Raw genomic sequence first — 21773 nt, 5'->3', positions numbered from 1 at the left:
TAATGTAAGCTTTTTTATTTCCAATTTGGAGATCTCCAGGCTGCAGCCATACCCGTATCCCCGTTGTACAGCAAATCTATTTGTCCTTTATGTCAAAAGTTGCGCAAACATTTGGAGTATTTCAGAAATATAATGGGAATATAATGAAATATAACAGTTAACTGTCGGGAATTTGTTGTCGTGCCACATCCAGTGTAGACAGCATCATTGATTATTATGGGTTCTTTTTGTCTTTGTTGCGTCACGACATTTGTGTCACATCTAGACATGTTGTTTTGATAGTTGTGATGTTTAAAGGGCATATTGCAGGTTAGAGGACCCAACGAGTCAATGTATAGAAAAATAATGTAGGAACTAGATTTTCTTTAAAATGTACTTATAAATACGCTACAGAAGCTTCAGGAGTCGTTTTTGTGAGAAAATTTTACTTCTGCATCTAAAAATGACGTAACAGGTGGGAGAGCGGTCGATTCAAACAACAGGAAAACAATGGATCGCAATGACATTTCGGACGCTGAGGAAATACCTACTTGTATGATGGACCACAGCCATACAATTATGAGCCTGCTATGCTGCCAAGAGAGCAGGGACAGGCTAATGTTAGACAGAACGGTCAGAGACAAATTGAGTTGTGGTGTGAGGAGAACCAGTGGAGAACAGGGCAGGTGTCTTGGTGAGAGAGACCAGTGTTAGTTTATAGATATATACACGTTAACGATATGCACTGTGCTCACAATATTGTACAGATTATTACCATCGTATATCAGGCCAGCAGACATGAGTATGTTTAGGGTATATATACTATTAAATGTATAAAAACTATACTTGAGTATATTTGTATTGTACTAAAAACATACTCAAGTAAATTTTTAATACATATTTTTCACCTGGGTTATAACATAAACAGAAAATTAAAGATTTGAATATTTAAACAATCTGAGTAATTTTGTTTTTCAATTACAAGTTGCCTCTATTTAGGGCATGACTACCTATATCACACTATTTGATGCCATTGGTACAGTATATAAGACGATCAATATTCTTCCTTCGGCATCCCATGTTGAACTCCATCATATCGCCGGGATGATAATCCTGCGATCTGAAGGGTAACGCTACACACGACCGCGTTTTTCGAAGCCGATTTTCGAAGCCGCGTTTCTCTTTACCTGCACAAACCGCACCAGGCACGAAAGATGTATAGCACCATCCTTTTTCTTGTTATGGAAACGATGTCCTGACAGGCCGGAGTTTTTGCAACCTCCACAAACACAATAATTTACCATGACGATGATAAATTAAAATACAAAAACTACCTGAAACACACTGATTTACGGCCGCTCTCACTGAATACCAGCCTACTCTGCACTGAGCCGAGGCTGAGGCTCCCTGGCGTGACGTAAAATGACGCGATGTTGAAAAAAAAGCCGTTTTTACGAGCAGTCAAAGAAACGCTCACTTAATCTACTAAATTAGTGCCCTTATGTCGTTTTAAAACATTTTAAATCCTCCATTAACTTTTCATAAGGTATTTTCATACAAGGTTATATAATAATTTAGATTTTTTTTTTTACCTGCAATATGCTCTAAAGTAGATTCATCGCCTGGTTTCCGTTTACCTGGCACTGGCAGTCCTTTTACAAACTTGTCCATGCAGAACCATGCATCATTCTTTTATATTTTTACACGGCTTCTTGCAATAATCAATTCTGATTCTTCACATGTACCAGTCTGCTATTCCATGATAGCAACTGAATCAGACCACTCAAACTGGTATTGTAAGCCATCTTGAGGTAATAAATTCAGGTGAGGTGTTCAATTATTTACTTATGTGGCAAGTAGCCACAAAATAAGCGGGATCATTTCGCAGTGGGGTCTTGTATCACCCTGAGGAGGTTTCTTTTATATAACAATCTGCTGACTGTACACTATCCCTTAGCCTTGCCATGCCTCCTTTTTATAACTCTGGCACCCCCTCCCCCAGGGGTCTACCCCCCACTGAAGTACAAATGTGTTTAGAGTGCAATATAAGAAATTAATGACATGCAGTTGCTTTATTAGATCTGAGCTTGAGCCCTGAATCGCTGCGGTAGAGGTATTCAATAACCACCGAGCATCTTGTTGCTCTAGCAATGGTGACACCATGGTGTTGCTGTGGCAACGTGAGTAACCGAGTGTGTGTGGTGGGGGAGGGGTGGTTAAAATGGACAGGCAGGGAACACCGCAGATCATGTGACTAGCAGCACTCCGCAATAATGCTTTAAATGTGTGTGTGTGTGTGTGTGTGTGTGTAGCTACTGTACTGACACACCAAAGTGGCTTCAACTAATCTCTGACCACATCACCTGGAGATTGTGGCTATTAGACCAGAGAGGTCCACTCTTGAGTGACACATTGGCCATGTGGCTCTGCTAATGGAGAGTTAATTGGAAAATAAGAAGCTGACCGAAGCCCTGGAGCATCCGCCCAAACCATCCCTCATTTAGAGTGCTGCAGAGCCAGTCAACGCAGCAAATCATCCCTCTCCACACACCAGATGTGATCTGCTTCCTGCTTTCATCATTGTCTCAACAGCTTATCAGTCATAAAGCATTGCTTGCCTTATATCACTAATATGATCAGTTCCAGTTTATGGCTTACTATACTTACAGTTCATAATAATAAGCAGAATAAGTGACTGTTAAAAGTAAAGTATATCATTGTTTGTCCATGTTGGGGCAGCCTAATATGCTGATTCATAATTGGCGAATTTTGCACCATCTACACTGTTATTGAACCTAACCGGATCAACACTGAACTGACTTCAGATGAATAATGACACAATTGTCTTTTTTAGAGCTGATTTACAGCAGAATTGAATTCTGTTTGCATCATTAACTATTATTTTCCTGTTTATCACTGTTAAGTTGCATTGAAACAATCTGTATTGTATAAGGCGCTATATAAATAAAGGTGACTTGACATTATTTCTGTAAACTTTGTTACATTATTCATTGGTAACCATATTTTAGAAAGGCTGCTAGTCAAAAGCAAAAGCTATGTGGCTATTTGCTATAATAGTGTTTCCCAAACTGGGAGGGACAACCCCTAGGGGGGCCCCGGAGTTATAAAAAGGGGGACCCGACAAGGCTACAGCCCAAAGCATACTTCGGTTTTTGTGCATATGTGAGGGTCCGCGTACAGTGCGTGTGACACAAATTTTGTCACCAGAATAGTACATTATGCACCCCACACAATTTTCACTAATCAGTTGTTCCACAAGATGGCAACCCTGTTGTTTCACAGTAGAAAACGAAACTAAAAAGACGGAACAACAACAACAAATGTTGTGTGAGGGGGTAATGAGATAGCCGCAATTTTAGTTTAAAAGAATACAAAGACATTTGTATCGGTCTTAACTTACGGAGAAAAATAGCGCAGACACTAGACGAAGATGAAACTTTATAGAGCACGTATAGACCGCCTGCGTTCGTGCACTCTATCAAATGGAGTATACTTTCAAAAAGCTACGTGTTCTACTGTGCGCATATGCTAGCGTACGTGTAAAGAACGAAATATTATTTGGACTTAAAGGGTTAGTTCACCCAAAAATGACAATTCTGTCATTAATTACTCACCCTCGTGTCGTTCAAAACCTGTAAGACCTTCGTTCATCTTCGGAATACAAATGAAGATATTTTCGATGAAATCCGAGAGCATTCTGACCCCACATAGACTGCAACGCAATCACCACTTTCAAGACCCAGAAAGGTAATAATAATAATTTGTTACATTTATATAGTGCTTTTCTCTGCACTCAAAGCACTTTACATGGAAAGGGGGGAATCTCCTCAACCACCACCAATGTGCAATGCAGCATCCACCTGGATGATGCGACGGTAGCCATAGCGCACCAGAACACCCACCACACACCAGCTTATTGGTGGAGAGGAGACAGAGTGATGAAGCCAATAAGAATATATGGGGATGATTAAGAAGCCATGATGATGGACAGAGGCCAATATGCCGGGGTTAAACCCCTACTCTTTTTCGAAGGACATCCTGGGATTTTAAATGACCACGGAGAGTCAGGACCTCGGTTTAACGTGTCATCTGAAGGACAGTGCTTTTTGACAGTATAGTGTCCCCATTACTATACTGGGGCGTTAGGATCCACACAGACCACAGGGTGAGCACCCCCTACAAGTCCTACAAACACCTCTTCCAGCAGCAACCTAGTTTTCCAAGGAGGTCTCCCATCCGGGTACTGACCAGGCTCAACCCTGCTTAGCTTCACTGGACAACCAGTCTTGGGCTACAGGGTGATATGGCCGCTGGTAGTAAAGACATTGTTAAAATAGTCCATACGACTACAGTGGTTCAACCTTAATCTTATGAAGCGACAAGAAAACTTTGAAAGTGGTGATTACGTTGCGTGATTACGTCTATGAAGGGATCAGAAAGCTCTCAGATTTCATCAACAATATCTTCATTTGTGTTCCGAAGATGAATGACGGTCTTATGGGTTTGGAATGACATGAGGGTGAGTAATTAATGACAGAGTTTTCATTTTTGGGTGAACTATCCCTTTAAGAGATAGTGTGTACACTATGTATTATGTCATGTCTAAAGTTAGCCATTCTTCCCCACTAGATGGCGCTGTTTGCTATAGTTTTAGTTAAACTACCATTGAGAAAACTTTATTTGTTATGCTTCATAGCGACAATCACGCAAACCTCAGTAGCCATTTTCCAGTTCTGCGCAGCAGAGAAATCGCGTGCTGTTTACTCCGGATTCCAGTGTTGTTGTGTAAAGCCCCAGAGAAGCTTTGCTTGTAAGTTTATTTCATATAATTGTAATGTTATATACTTTGTGTCTGTATCTTATTAAGATGGGTATATTAGACGCACGTTAGCGGTTCCACGTGCTTTGTACGGACATTTCAAAAGATCGCCATGTGATCTCGTAACAATTACTGTGATTTAACGATGTTAATGTAAATATTGTGTAAGTAGTAATTGTATTTTGGTTATTTATATTTAAATAAGCATTTTTGTATTTCTTTTCAGTTTCACAAAATAATGTAACATTGAGAGAGAAACAACATGATTGCACTCAAGTAAAGAAGATAATTGACATCCTCTGAGTGGTCATTGAAGCCTCTTCATCACGTTATATAGTGTTTAACTATCTGTATATGCATGCCCAACGCACACGCATGCAGAGGACAGAATAGTGAAAAAGCATCACGACGGGCTGAAGACAACACTTCTGAGAAGGACAGCTATCCAGTTATTCCACCCATCACAGTTGACTCAAGATGGATGTTAAAGAGAAAACTGAAGAGCAACAGCAACAACTGACCACATCACATGCCTCACTCAGTCAACTGGAAACCAGATCGGTGATATCTGCATCTTCCAAGAGCTCAAGATCGTCCGCTGCGAGTATGGCGGCAACCAGAGCACGAGCTAAAGCAGAAGCAGTCAGAGCACGTACAAACTTTGTGAAAAGAGAGGCTGAGGTACTGCTAGAAAGAGCTAAACTGGAATCTGAACTGTTATCACTACAGCATAAAAAGGAGTTTGCAGCCGCAGCAGCAGAGGCTGAGTTTCTTGAAGCGGCTGTATCAGAAATCGAGACAGGAGAAATGAATATGGCGACTGATGTCACAGCATTTCCACAGGAGACTATTGAAAAGCGTACAAAGGACTATGTGGACAGTCTTTCTGGATCAAGTTTTCACTGTCTCCCTCATGTTAAAGCAGAGCCTGACTCCCGTGATCACGAACAGTTTATGATCTTGCCTGTGCTTCCCACCACGGCTGTCACGAGCGATGCCACACAGAACGTTGACAGACTTAACCACATTTCAACTCCTAGACCATACACTATAAGCCAGCTTAGAATGCCCAGTACACACTTATCATTTCCCCAGCATACTCCTGGCAACCTGCCATACACATCAATGTCTCATAACAAAGCCTATGGACATATTCCGGTTTCAGAGAAAGTGAGACAACCTCAGACTTCCTATCTCAGCGGTTCAACGCAACAGCCACCCTGAACAAACCATGCAGGTATGAGTGAAATAGCTAGATACCTGGTACGTCGTGAGCTTGTGAACTCAGGGCTTAGTAAGTTTGACAATCGGCCGGAAAACTACTTAGCCTGGAAGTCATCATTTATGAATGCTCTAGAAGGATTATCACTCACCCCAAGCGAGGAGCTTGATCTTCTGACAAGGTGGCTAGGACCGCAATCCTCAGAACAAGTCAAAAGAGTGAGAGCTGTTCACGTCGCTGATCCAGCAGCCGGTTGTAGAATGGCATGGTCCCGTCTAGAAGAAAGCTTTGGGAGTGTTGAAATAATTGAGAAAACACTCTTTGATAAGCTGGATTGTTTCCCTAAAATGAGCAATAGAGAACCCCAAAAGTTAAGAGAACTTGCAGATCTGCTCAAAGAAGTGGAGTCAGCAAAGCTTGGAGGCTACTTACCTGGGCTCTCTTTCCTGGACACAGCGAGGGGCGTGGCACCTATTGTCAACAAACTTCCTCTTAACCTCCAAGAAAAGTGGATGTCCCAAGGGTCTCAATATAAGCTTCAGTACCAGGTACCATTTCCTCCATTCACATTTTTCACAGATTTTGTATGTAAGGAGTCCTATATGCGCAACGACCCAAGTGTTGCATTCCACTTATCTTCAACTGCCCCTGTAAAGCCTGAAACCTCAGTAAGAAGAGGTGGACCACTGAAAAGCTTCATCTCTACTCACAAAACTGAGATTGCACAAACAACCAGCTCTTCCGTTTCGCCTAACAGTAAGCCTGATATCAACAAACAATGCCCCATCCACAAAAAAACCCATCCTTTCAAACGGTGCAGAGCTTTTAGAGCTAAGAACATTGAGGAACGGAAAATGTTTTTGAAGGAGCATAATATCTGCTTCAGATGTTGTTCTTCGAATGAGCATGTGGCCAAAGACTGTGAAGTTGTCATACAGTGCACAGAGTGTGGCAGCAACAAACATGTCACAGCTCTTCATCCTGGACCAGCTCCATGGATACTAAAAGCACCCAACACAGAGCATGGCGGGGAGAGAGAAAGTGCAAACCCTTTCATTAACTCTAAATGCACAGAGGTCTGTGGGGATACTAATAGTTCACAGTCCTGTTCGAAAATCTGTCTCATCAAAGTTCACCCTAAGGGAAAGCCAGACAAGTCACTGAACGTCTATGCTATTCTTGACGATCAAAGTAATCGCTCACTTGCCAGAGCTGAATTTTTTGACTTCTTCAATCTCAAGAGCAAAGAATTTCCCTACACTCTGCGCACATGCGCCGGAGTCACAGAAATGTCTGGGAGGCGGGCTATGGACTTCATCGCACATCCTCTAGATGGCAGTCTTTCAGTCCCACTGCCTACGCTCATTGAGTGCGACTACATGCCCGAAGACAGGTCAGAGATACCCACTCCTGAAGTAGCAAAACACCACTCACATCTCAAATCTATTGCTCATCTCATCCCTCCTCTAGATCCAAATGCTCAAATACTTCTCCTTCTTGGACGTGATATCCTCCAAGTCCACAAGGTAAGAGAGCAACGCAATGGGCCACAAAATGCTCCCTATGCTCAAAGACTGGACCTAGGCTGGGTTGTGGTTGGTGAGGTGTGTCTTGGTGCTGCTCACAAGCCTTCAACTGTTAGTGTTTACCGCACAAACATTCTAGAAGACGGGCGTCCATCTTACTTTCGTCCATGTCCCAATAAACTCTACCTCAAGGAGAAATTAACTGCACAGCCAAGTGTTAAAGCCTCTCACCTGCCCCAATTTGCTCCCAGCCCTCCGGCCACCTCAGTCTTTGAAAGAACGGAGGATGATGAAAAAATAGCCCCTTCAATTGAGGATAGGCAGTTCATTCAGTTAATGGACAAAGAAATGTTCATGGATGACGCTAACAGCTGGGTAGCACCCCTTCCCTTTCGTGCACGTAGACAACGGCTTCCAAACAACCGAGAGCAAGCCCTGAGCCGTTTGAACTCTCTCTGTCGCACACTACGTAAGAAACCTGAGATGAGAGAACACTTCGTAGAGTTTATGCAGAAGGTCTTTGATAACAATCATGCCGAGCCAGCTCCTCCTGTGAACCCAGGGGAGGAGTGCTGGTACTTGCCCTCCTTCGGTGTGTATCATCCACGCAAGCCTGGTCAAATTCGGGTGGTGTTCGACTCCAGCGCCCAGTTCCATGGCGTGTCTTTGAACGACGTGCTGCTAACAGGCCCGGATTTAAACAACAGCCTGCTAGGAGTCCTACTACGATTTAGGCACGAGCCAATAGCCATCACTGCGGACATAGAGCAAATGTTCCACAGTTTCATCGTCAGAGAGGATCATAGGAACTTCCTCCGCTTTCTGTGGTTCAAGAACAACGACATCTCCCAAAGCATGGTAGAATACCGCATGAAAGTCCACGTCTTCGGCAACAGCCCCTCCCCAGCCGTTGCCATTTATGGCCTTAGACGTGCTGCCTTGTATGCGGAAGCGGAGTTCGGTGCTGATGCGAGACATTTCATTGAAAGAGATTTCTATGTTGATGACGGACTCAAGTCATTTCCATCCATCAACGAAGCTATCAGTTTGCTTAAGGCTACCAAAGACATGCTCGCTATCTCTAACTTAAGACTCCACAAAATAGCATCCAATAGCCCAGCTGTGATGCACGCATTCTCTCCAGCCGACTATGCCAAAGACTTAAAACATTTGAATCTAGACACTGACTCGCCCCCTTTACAGCGCAGTCTTGGCTTGAGTTGGGACCTTCAGAAGGATACGTTTACATTCCAAGTCGACCTCAGTGACCAGCCATTCACACGCAGAGGAGTCCTGGCGACTGTAAACAGCTTGTTTGACCCTCTCGGCATGGTAGCGCCAATCACAATCCAAGGGAAACTGCTACTCCGTGAACTCTCAAATGGGAAGTCGGACTGGGATTGCCCCCTCACAGCTGAAAAGGAAACGGAATGGAACCGCTGGAAAGACTCGTTGCAGGACTTAGAGCAGCTCAAAATTCCCAGAGCTTACACTGTAATGTCCATTTCCCAATCAGTAAAAAAGGAGATTCACATCTTCTCAGACGCATCCATTCAGAACATATCCGCTGTCGCATACTTGAAAATAACGGATCATGATGGAATGTGTCAAGTTGGATTCATTATGGGAAAAGCCAAGCTAGCCCCACAGACTGGACATACGGTTCCCAGACTTGAACTGTGCGCGGCCGTCCTTGCAGTCGAAATAGCTGAACAAATCGTCCAGGAACTAGACATTAAACCAGACACCCTACTGTTTTATACAGACAGCAAAGTTGTATTGGGGTATATCTGCAATGAGACCCGACGCTTTTACGTGTACGTCAGTAACAGAGTTCAAAGAATTCGAAATTTCACTCACCCAGAACAGTGGCTTTACATTCCAACCTCACAAAACCCTGCTGATGTTGCTACTAGACCAGTTCCTGCATGCCGTCTAACTGAAACAAACTGGCTCACCGGTCCTACATTTCTGCAGCATCCTGCACCCACCCCTGTGAATGAAGCTCCTTATAATCTTATCGATCCAGATACAGACGTGGAAGTGCGTGCACACGTCACCACCTGCTTAAACCATACTTCTGGTCTTAGTTCTCACCGCTTTGAAAGATTTTCATCTTGGAGATCCTTAAGAAGAGCTGTAGCTTCTCTTATTCACATCGCCCAGTCTTTCAGAAACAAAGAAAAGTCGTGTTACGGCTGGCACCACTGCAAAAGTTCGTACATGCCCGAGTTGCTGACTCAAGCTGAAAACGTCATCATCAGGTGTGCACAACGAGAGGCTTATAAAGCAGAAATCACTTGTCTGGAGAATGAGAGAGACATTTCCAAGCAGAGTTCTCTCAAGAGGCTTAACCCTGTCCTGGAGGACGGACTCCTAAGAATTGGAGGCAGACTAGAACAGTCCACACTCCTCAGCAGAGAGAAACACCCTCTCATCATACCTGGCCATAGTTACATAGCAACCCTCCTAACAAATCATCACCATGAGAAAGTAAATCATCAAGGGCGAATATTTACAGAAGGAGCAATCCGCACTGCAGGATTCTGGATAGTTGGAGCAAAGAGACAGATCAACGGTGTCCTCCGCAAGTGTGTCACTTGCTGCAAACAGAGAGGTAAAACAGCTGAACAAAAAATGGCAGATCTCCCTTCTGACCGCATCAGCACAGAACCACCCTTTACTAATGTCGGCTTGGACGTGTTTGGCCCTTGGAATGTATCAGCTCGTCGTACCCGGGGAGGCCAGGCCTACAGTAAAAGATGGGCAGTAATATTCACATGTTTATCCGTGCGAGCCATTCATATCGAACTGATAGAGTCAATGGAAACATCAAGTTTCATTAATGCACTTCGCCGCTTCTTCGCCATACGAGGCCCAGCAAAGATCATAAGATCCGACTGTGGTACTAATTTCCAAGGAGCATGCAGAGAGCTGAATGCGCTTGTGGTTTCGACCAAAGATTCAAGTGTGACCAAATACCTCAGTGAAGAGGGTTGGAAATGGATCTTTAACCCACCTCATTCATCTCACATGGGAGGAGCATGGGAGAGGATGATCGGACTTTCAAGGCGGATCTTAGACTCCATGCTTCCTCAAATCAGCTCCTCACATCTGACTCATGAAATGCTGTCAACTCTAATGGCTGAAGTGTGTGCTGTGATCAATGCAAGACCTCTCGTATCCATTTCAACTGACCCCGAGTCGCCCTTTCTCCTCACTCCAGCAATGATCCTCACCCAAAAGGTGTGTACCCCATACACACCTCCAGGACCTTTTGAAGGTGCTGATCTGTATCGAAAACAGTGGAAAAGAGTGCAGTATCTTGCAAGCATATTCTGGGAAAGGTGGAGGCGAGAATACCTTGCATCCCTTCAATTGCGCAAGAAATGGCAAGACAACAAGCCTAATATCAAAGAAGGAGACCTGGTCCTCATGAAAGATGATCAGGTAAAAAGGAACGAATGGCCAATGGCTCTGGTCACCAAAGCCATCTCTGGTTCAGATGGCAGAGTCAGAAAACTGGAACTGAAAGTCACTAAGAGTGGTACTGCTAAGACGTTCTTAAGGCCTATTACAGAGGTTATTTTGCTTATGTGTTAAGTTACCCTGTGAATACGTATTCACTTGTTGAGAATTCAAGAGTGGCATTATGCTTAATTCCAGACGGGGAGTATTATGTCATGTCTAAAGTTAGCCATTCTTCCCCAGTAGATGGCGCTGTTTGCTATAGTTTTAGTTAAACTACCATTGAGAAAACTTTATTTGTTATGCTTCATAGCGACAATCACGCAAACCTCAGTAGCCATTTTCCAGTTCTGCGCAGCAGAGAAATCGCGTGCTGTTTACTCCGGATTCCAGTGTCGTTGTGTAAAGCCCCAGAGAAGCTTTGCTTGTAAGTTTATTTCATATAATTGTAATGTTATATACTTTGTGTCTGTATCTTATTAAGATGGGTATATTAGACGCACGTTAGCGGTTCCACGTGCTTTGTACGGACATTTCAAAAGATCGCCATGTGATCTCGTAACAATTACTGTGATTTAACGATGTTAATGTAAATATTGTGTAAGTAGTAATTGTATTTTGGTTATTTATATTTAAATAAGCATTTTTGTATTTCTTTTCAGTTTCACAAAATAATGTAACATTGAGAGAGAAACAACATGATTGCACTCAAGTAAAGAAGATAATTGACATCCTCTGAGTGGTCATTGAAGCCTCTTCATCACGTTATATAGTGTTTAACTATCTGTATATGCATGCCCAACGCACACGCATGCAGAGGACAGAATACTATGATTAACCAATAGCCCACATGGCCAAGGTGATATCAGCTGAAAAGAAAATTGTTTCAGAGGCAGAGTTTAATTAAATGAAAAGATTAATAAAATTTCAATTAGATTGGGCATAGTTTGCGCACATCAAGAAGTCAGACCTGGTGATTTCGGCCTGCTGTTGTAGCTGTTCTTGAACCTTGCGACAGATCTCACTCGCCGTGGTGTTCACCTTGCCGATCTTGGTGAAGAGGGCGGCGATCTTATCGCTGCGGAGGAATCCGGCCGCTCTTCGCTTCAGCAGGTGACTTAAGCAAGCCTCAATGGAGCCTGCAGGAACATATAGGGAGGAGTTGATAAAGGGTATGCAGGCAAAGATCAAACAGAACACTGAATAAACTTAAGCAATTAGCATCTTATTATTTCCAACTGCTTCATGAATTCCTTTAATAACAGCCATTTGTTCTCACAAGTCAAGTTTTTAATTCCATTTCTTTCCCAATGGGCTTCGCTATCTATGAACTCTCATGATGCAAGGGAAAATCTTATTGCAGAAGTAATTGTGTTCTGCCTCATACTCATTCTCCTTTTGTGAGGTAAACAGCCATGACGGGAGCACAATTGCAACTGGCAGCGAGATTTACCGCTGGTTCCTGGAGCACAGCTAAATATTTCAGCAAGGCAGAGTCAGGGCGAACTACCTGTTACCGCGCCTGTGATTTAACCGCCTCAAGAGCTGTGGGCTCACTTCAAAAACAAATAAACAACGGTAACAGTTCCCCAGCCCCCTAATCTCAACGATGAAGGATGGAGAGGATGTTCATATTGGCGCAAAAGCACGACTAATGCGTTCGTCCATCTTTCTTGACAAGCAGCCAACAACATTAATCAAGATGCATGAGGAGAGTTGCTCAGCAAAGAAACTAAAATACTTTTTTTTACATAATCGCAATGAAAGGCCGGTTATGAGATTTGCATCTGCCGTGACAGCTGAGTAAAGTCAACCTATCGACTCGCTGTGTGATTGATGCTATCAATATCTCAGCGGAATCGAGGTCCTTTCGCTGCTACATAATCGACTGCATTTGTGGAAGCAATCAGATGTTTATGGCAGTAATAGCACTTTTATTGCTCGGCTTGTGCCACCGGGGACAGTGGCTTAAGCATTCTCAGCTTCAAGTTTTTCCCTTTAACAGCCTTTATGATACATTTAGACAGCTAAAATGCACATTCATGAAGGGAAAATGCATGCAGACAGGGATTACATAGGACTATTTCCCGGGGCCTCACAAAAGAAGCTGAACAGCAGGGCCCATTACCGCATACAGTTTGAGTCAACTACTATGGCTAGCTTTTAATAAGATTTTACCTGTTTTGTTTTTTTTTACTCTGAAGATGTGCAGCCATGCAGAAAGAGACTTTAACAATAAGCTGAAAATATGTTGCTAATCTACACGTCTAATTTCAGAGCATTCAACGAGATGAATCATCTAAGTGGCTGTTAAGTACTTCCCCCTTGAGACCCAGAACGATAACCGTCCTCTCCCAAAAGTAGCTCTGATCTGAACAGTGATGCCCTGAGAGGCACTATAAGAAATGGCACTTCCCGTGTTTCTCGGATCCATCATCCAGTGAGCAACAAATGAGCAGACAAAGCGCTGTGCATTTGAGAAACAAGCTGAACGCTCATGAAGATGTATTTACATAATCTCTCTGTGCCTGCTGGTTTGACTACTTTCTGTTTGCATCCATACACCCACAAGCTACTCTGGTCTCATGCTCGAAGCACACGTTTGAATGCACACAACCATTTTAGGAAAAAATAATGCCTCTAAATAATAAACTCTTAAAACACACTTTTCACACTCTCACTAGTTTATTCATTTTGTCTATTCATTCTGTATTCAGTTGTTCATTGGGGAAACGACAATATACATTTTACTCATATCTCATATGGGTAAGATGCTTTGTGCATTTAACTGAAGAAAGCTTTGAAACAATGCACATGGGAGATCAGTATCCCATCACAGAGACATTAAAATGGTCCATCTAGTTCAAGGGTGAACTGCATTAAGAGCAACTGACAGACCACATGGGGATTTACGGAACAACAGATTAGACATATTACCTCTATAAATCATTTGCTGCAGTTGCTATTCTTAATGGGGCATTAATGACTGAAAGACTCCCGTGTTCTTTCAATCATGGAAGCTATGTCATTTTTAAATACTTCTATCCAAGTTTATACAATATGTACGCCATTCATATTCCTTTCTTATGTGACAAATTTTGATTTGTCTTTGTGGTGCTATCTAAACATTTCCCTGCTTATGGCAAAAGACTAGAGGCAAAAGTATTGTTTTTTTCATGCACTGGTCAATTTCAAGAGCTTGGTCTATTTAGCCTCCATAACTTGTTTCCTTTCAGACTGGAATGCATATATCCAAAATACACATTTACTGTGTTTATTTTACCTCATCTGCTTGCATCTACATTTATTTATTCAGCATATGCAAATCCAAAGCGACAACAGGCAATTGTAGATTTTAATTACAATACACATCAGTTTGTTTTCTCAAAAAGAGTCTTCCTCAGCGAAGCGAAGAGTTTTCCTCATGCACTGAGCCAGAAATCTCCACTTCAGAAGCACTTACATACACTAAATGCTCGAGTTTAATTTATATCTTCAGGTTTTTACTGTGGGGTTTGTTCATCATTCACCTGGTTTATACATAAATGTATTCCTAAAAATATTTCTGGCTGTTGAAAGTTTTTTATTTATTTTTTTATTTATAGTGTGATAGATTGCCTGGCTTGTCTAGAGTACTTGAAAAAGTTGTGCTGAAACAATTCTCCAGTTTCTTAACAAAGAATAATATTTTAAATTAATTTCAGTCTGGTTTTAGGGGTGGACACAGCACAGAATCAGCCCTTTTAAGGGTTGTTAATGATCTTCTTTTAATTAGAGAATTTTTTTTTTAATTTTAATTCTTTTAATTGACTCCATCGATCACCAGATCCTTCTGACTCGTTTAAAGCAGTTTGTTAGTATTCAGGGGATGGTCTTAAAATGATTTGCCTCTTATTTGGAATGTAGATCCTTTTCAGTGAATACCTTCACAAGGGTCCATTTTGGGTCCAGTCCTGTTTTCATTGTACATGCTCCCTTTGGGAAGGATTTTTAAGATGTATGGTATTTCTTTGTCGTTGCAGTTGGGTTCAGACGCGCGAAGTCACCGTCTGGTTGCCGATAGACATCAAGCGGCCACGCGGACGCCCTGCAACACGATGGCGCGACTCGCTACGACAAGATCTGGGACACAACTGGATGGGGCTCGCCCAGGACCGACAGACCTGGGCAGATCGTTGTGGTCTGCGCTGACCACCTTTGGCCGGCGAAGACGGACCGATTCTGGATTCTGGATTCTGGATGGTATTTCTTACCATCTGTATGCAGATGACACTCAAGTCTACTTGCTGTTGAGACCCAGTAGTAAGGATTCCAATGCCATACCTCTTAAGTGTCTGGAGGAAGTAAAGCTGTGGAAACCTTGTTCAATTGAATGAAAACAAAACAGAAATGATTGTTTTTGGTCGCAAAGCTTGTAGCCTAAATTAAACGATAACTTAGGCCCATGGAAGGGGTACATGGGATCAAGTAAATAACTTGGGAGTTATTTTTGACTATCCATCATATTTAATCGATAGATAAAGACAGTGGTTTGTAATTGCTTCTTCTATTTAAGGAATCTAGCCAAATTGAAACCAATTCTGTCAGCCAGTGACCTGGAAAAATTTCTCCATGCTTATATTTTTTCCCTGTCTAGATTATTGTAGTGCTCTTTATGTTGGGACCTGCCAAACATACGTTGATTGCTTGCCGCTAGTACAAAATGCTGCAGCAAGGTTAATGAATGCTGGGAAAATGGATTATGTTACTCCCCTGTTTTCCTTTTTAGGATGGCAACCAGTACAATTTAGGATATAGTATAAGATTCTGATATATGTTTTTAAAGCACTTCAAGGAATGGCGCCAGAATACTTAGCTGAGCTTATTAAGCCCTAAAGTCCAGGCGTAATACTAACATCATCGAAACAAGTTTCTTCTAACTATTCCCCGTGCACGTCTCAAACTGAAGGGTGATTGTGCTTTCTCAGTCGCTGGTCCAAGTCTGTGGAATAATCTGCCATTGGATGTTAGAGCTTCCTTAACTCTTAATTTTTAATTAACTCTTTAACTCTTAAAGTTTTTAAGAATCATTTAAAATCTTATTTGTACGCATTTTAGTACATTAGTACACATGGATGTTTTTATGTTTGTCCTGTTGTTCTTTTGCTTTCTACTGTAATGTACAGCACTTTGGAACTACTGTGTAGCCTGTAAGGTGCTAAATAAATAAATAAAATTAACGATAAAAAGAGATATCCAAAAATCCTCTCTAGAAAAATCTTTACAAAGCAAAAAACAAAACAAAACACAAGAATTTCGAACCTGGCTTTATCCAATGTTCAGAGTTCTGTTATGGGAATGTTTGTAAATTTGTGCATATTTAAATAGAGTGTGCCTCATTTGCATATTCAAACATAACATTGCAGAAAACCTGTAATACAAAAACAAATGACTTAACGTACTGTGATTAATCAACTGTGGAAGTATATATGGTGATGTCTCACAGTTAACAATTTTACCTTATTCATGGTGTCTTGCCTTATCTGAGGCTAAGTGGCACAATTAACCATCATTTTTATCAAGCAGTCTCAGACTAAAAACAGTAGGCCATGTATTAGCCATATATTGATGCACATTACTATATTGAGATCAGCTTTTGAGGCGCTATGACATCACACACGTGAACGCGCTCACAACCAACTACACACATTGATCGATGACTGTAATCAGAGCAACTATCTGAGAGCGGTCGGGGGCTGGATGCAGGCGTTCGCTGCCGTCTGTAGGGGAACACACCTGTGACTGTGCAGTCAAGCTGAGAGTCACAGTAATAGACAGTAATGAACTGCATTACAGAGGTACTCGGCAGCTGCACAGAGCGTAGGAGGCGAGGGAGGACCATAGACAAGGACTGAAAATGAGGGGCAGAGAAAGGCAGGCCAGAAGAAAGCCAGAGTTAAAGTGCTGAAGAGTGAGGAAATTAGAGAGGCGAGAGCGTGAGAGAACCTACAGACCAAAAAGAGGAGATTAATAGAGTAAAGGGGAAGAAAGAAAAAAGCAGAGGCTCAGTGACTCACTGCTCTCTGGCATTGCTGTACTTATTAATCAGGCTGATCTTTGTCCCTCAGTCTGGACTCAGGCTCTGTCTTCAAGCGCTGGCTTTATGGAAAAGAGCATGTTCAGATTGTTCAGACATCTGAATACCAACAACGACCAGTTAAGATGAGAATTTCTACTGGACAGTGCTATGTGGAACTGATCATTCCCACAGGTAAGTGTTGGTTAAGAAAATGTGGGTATTCAATTCAATATGATTCAGTTCAATACATTTTTTATTAAAGCTGCTGTCCGTAACTTTTTTAAGTTAAAAATAATCCAAAATAATTATATTAAAAAAACATGTTCTGCCAGTGGTCAAAACTATCTGCTTGCCATAGCTAGATTCAAAACGGTTAGCTTGTAATAATGATTTTAATTCCAGTGGTACTGGTGGGTTTCCGCGGGAAATTCGAGCATGTCTTTGCGTCATTACGTCACACCCGTACACATAAAGGAGGAGTTTCGGCTAGCCGGCTATACTGCGCGTGACGAGATGTTTAGATGTAAAGGCTTTTCTCGCAGCACTTTACATGATTAAACTTATGGCATCGAGAAAGATCCAAACAACAATCATCAGTGTCAACTGGAGATTCAGCAGTTATAAAACCCAAAAGACTTCGTACTTCGGATTTAAGGTGGCTAGAGAAAGAGAAAGAAACCGTCTCATGCGAACACAAGGATTTAAACATCGGGCTTTTGAAAAGTGCGTGAACTCTGTGTTTTGAAGGGGTTCAAAACGGAAGAAGAGACGGCCTTTTTCTGCTGAACAAGTAAGACATTTCAATAGTTCAATCGTGTATCAGTACGTTTTCTTAATTCACACAGTTATGGAGTTTCCTTTGTTGTGCCTTTCTCGTTTTGCTATTATGGAGAATATGAATTCTGAACTACACAGGTAACCATAAAACACATTAAATTTAACATTAGTCACGCAATGCTGATGTTGTTAACATGAACAATTTGAGAACAAAGTAGGCTATAATTTGCACGGTTGCTGTAAATCGCGTTGATTAAATCTAACGAAGCTTATCATGTCGAAATGGATTTTACTTACTTGTTCAGAAGACATTTTCTTATGGAAATTCTTATGTTGGTCAAACTTTCAAAAAGTGAATCTGTGATTCTGTATGACAGTATCCACACAGCGCGGTGACTGACAGCAGCACTCGCCTCAAAGCACTGTGTTCATCCGCGCTGTTTCATGCCGATTTACAACCCACGTAAAGATGATAATTCCGCGAATCACTGCAGTTACAGATTTCGAACAGAGAGATGGCGACAAAGAGGAAAAGCTACGGACTGCAGCTTTAAATTCTGAATCAATTCAATTGCACAAGCTGAAATACTAAAAACTTTCACCCAAAGACACTACAAGTGCCGTTACTGTTAACTAAAACTGAAAGAAAATAATAATGTTAAATAGAAAAATAAAAAAACAGAACTTATAAAGATGACAAAGGCACATAAAATTACTAAAACCTAAACCACTTTAAGGCAAGCCTCCAAGGTTGGCAAAAAAAGTGTAACAGATTGATATCAATGGGGGAGAAGCTTCACTATGCTGAATAAACTGCTTTTGTGGTAAAACAGCTTATTATTCAATGAATCAACAGCCTGTCGGACAATATTCAACATGTTTGTCATTAAACATAGTTTTGGATTGAGACCATTTTAAATTCAGTTTATGACACTTCCCATCATTTCTATGTATATATCTATATATCTATCCACAAACAGTGATTGAATTTCTGTCAGAGTTGTGCGAAAATCAATAACATCATCCAAGTTGCCCATTACAGAGAGGTTGCAACTCCCAATCGCCCCTCTGCTGCAGATCTGGTTGTCTACCCCCTTGAAAGCACATCACTTCTGACTTTGAAACTGCCATGACAAGTCACACTTTCATCTGAATGACCCGAATATTCTCCAGAGGAAAAGATTATCTGTCAACAATGTAAATTTCAGTCTGTTTCTCATTCAAAGCTCAAGTATTGCTCTGGTTCTTTTTGGTCCTTTTACTCACCCCTATGTTGTTCCAAACCTGTATGAAAAAAAGAGAACAAAAAAGAAGATATTTTTAAGAATGACACTTTTAGTTACCACTGACTTCCATTTTACGCACCACGAAAAATAAAGACATTGCCTCAAAATATCTTCTTTTATGTTCTCCACAGAAGAAAAGGTCATACAGGTTTGGAACGACATGAAGGTGAGTATAGCTTTAAGCTTTCATAATTAGGCTGGTTGGACTGTTTTGAGACTGCAAGGAAAAGCTTCATAAGATGGTCAATAGGATTAGGAAGAAACCTTGGGAGGTAGTAACACGCAGAAGGTATGCAGAGTCTTCATCGTGATGACAAACTATTGTGCTCTACAGATGTTGCTCTCAAAAGAAAAAAAGTTTTTTGTTTTTTTTTGCCATGCTATTTCTATGAGGTGAGAATGAGTCGAGTTTAAACAGTTAGACACCTCTATTAATACAGGCATCCGTATTTTTTTTTTGTGAAAGGAAGGAGTTAAGTGTGAACAGCCCATTCCTGTCACCAGGAAGCCTTGCAAAATGCAAAAAAAAATCTCTGACACACACACACACGTGCGCGCGCACACACACACTCACACAAAGTTTATGATGTATTCACCCCATTCCTGCTCTCAAGACACCCGAGACTTCTGCTTTCATGATCCTAATAACTGCTATGCGTCTTCTTCCAAACCAGTGACTCTCAGCCAAACAATCCTCACATGGTTGGATTCATTTCAGTCTTTGTATGAAAACAGGATAGATTGACACAGTGGAATCCAAAAGTCTGAGGCCACACTGAAAATCTAAAATTAAAAAAAATAAACATACAATTTTAATTACTGTTAATAATAAAATAAAATAAATTGTATTGCATAAAATTAAAAATAAATATTTTGAAATTTGGAATTATTTATTGGTCCTTGAATAAATATGTGTTTGACATGGATCATCTGACTTTGTTCATACAGATGCTTTTGTTTCCAGTGAAGCTCAAGATGCTCTTTGGATCTTAAATCAATGCTGGAGACACAAACTTGTGTCTGAACTTCTGCATGAACTTCATGCAGCTTGAATACTTTTATCAAATAAAAAGATGGATGAATCAAATGCATTCTCATATTGCATATGCATTCTGCATATCTCATATATTCTCATATACTCACTCTTTTTAAACTTTTAACTCAAATCTTTATGTTAGCCTATATTTTTTTAAATGCAAAATAAAAACATTTCACTAGTGGTCACAGACTTTTGCATGCATTTTTTTCATAAATACATTTTTTATTGATGAAAAATAATTATAGATGTTTAAATTAAAGGGTTAGTTCACCCCAAAATTAAAATGATCCCACAATTTACTCACCCATAAGCCATAGGTGTATATTTACATTTACATTTATGCATTTGGCAGACGCTTTGACTGTATATGACTGTCTTCTTTCAGCCAAACACAATCAGAGTTTTATTAAAAAATATCCTGTCTCTTCCAAGCTTTATAATTGGAGTGAATGGTACCTTGTTTTTTGAAGCCCAAAAAAGCGCATCCATCCATCATAAAAGTAATCTATATGGCTCCAGGGGGTTAATAAAGGCCTTCTGAAGCAAAGCGTTTTGTAAGAAAAATATCTATAATCATAAATTTATAAACAGTAATTACTAGCTTCCGGTAACGTCCGGTGAACTAACGTCCAATGCGGGTGAACTAACCCTTTAACATACTAAGACTTTAAATCTGACAAAGATACTGTTCAAATGAACTGAACGAGTACAACAAGCATCATAATATGACCAACAGTGTACTCCTAAGTGGAATCTCTGTATTATAGAGTTAGATTATAAGCACACTTCCTTTCACTACATTATTCAGAGATATTGCTGTGGTTGCTTCAGTCAAGCTCACGTCTTTTTTTATAGAACTTTTAACTAAAATTGTTATGCTGATAATATACTTTTGCTTGCATTTTTGCAAAAATTAAACTTTTGATGAAAAATAATTATAGATGTTTAAATTAACATGCTAAGACCTTAAATCTGACACAGATACTGTTAAAATGGCCTTGCAGGTTATCCTCTCATCCAAGGTGATTAAATATTGATTGATTCTAACGGTCCAGCAGACCATGCAATATCGTCTCTGAGAATCACAGCGGTGATCGCAAGCTTGAGTTTGATCTAATCTCTCTGGACAAAGACGTGCAGGTTGAATAAATATCTATCTGCTTGCACCGCCCTCCATCCACCGTGTGAAAGAGAGAGTTTACTTCATCAACGCTCTATTTGTCTGAGCACCTACGAAACAGAGATGCTTTGATCAGCTGAGGGATGCGCAGCGCTCAGCCACAGCTGCTGACACTATGGAGAAGAGTAGAGCAGTGACCAAACACCTGTTCCAAAGACAGAAAAACATGACAATGCTGTATTCACTTGACAGAAACACCCACTGAGACTCATAGAGAGAACATTCCCTGATACCGCTGTCAGAGACAGCACTGTGTTTTTAAAGACTATTATTAAAAAAAACAAATGCAAGTACTTTGTTTTTGGTATTTTTGAAACCGACACCAGTAATAACTAACACATAATGAGAGAGAGTTTTGGGCTGGTTGAATATTTCGTCAATGTTGTCTAGCAGGCTAA

At 41.0% G+C, this 21773-nt stretch overlaps 2 protein-coding genes across 4 annotated transcripts in view; one reads left to right on the top strand and one right to left on the bottom strand.

The window, feature by feature from the left end:
- The window catches only part of tpst1 (tyrosylprotein sulfotransferase 1), a 361312-nt gene that overhangs the window by 80242 nt on the left and 259297 nt on the right, over nt 1-21773 (top strand). The gene's annotated exons all lie outside the window — the stretch shown is intronic.
- sgsm2 (small G protein signaling modulator 2) overlaps nt 1-21773 on the bottom strand; it is a 61196-nt gene that overhangs the window by 22646 nt on the left and 16777 nt on the right. For all 3 annotated transcript variants that reach the window (XM_056263287.1, XM_056263288.1, XM_056263289.1), the window contains exon 3: nt 12006-12174. In XM_056263287.1, coding sequence (XP_056119262.1) covers nt 12006-12174 — 169 coding nt within the window. The remainder of the gene's footprint in view (nt 1-12005; nt 12175-21773) is intronic.

This window comes from Rhinichthys klamathensis, unplaced genomic scaffold (genome assembly GCF_029890125.1).
Source record: "Rhinichthys klamathensis goyatoka isolate OS25496 unplaced genomic scaffold, OSU_Roscu_1.1 h1tg000206l_1, whole genome shotgun sequence".
In the NCBI taxonomy this organism is placed as follows: Eukaryota; Metazoa; Chordata; class Actinopteri; order Cypriniformes; family Leuciscidae; genus Rhinichthys; species Rhinichthys klamathensis.
This window is presented reverse-complemented; position numbering and strand designations above follow the sequence as displayed.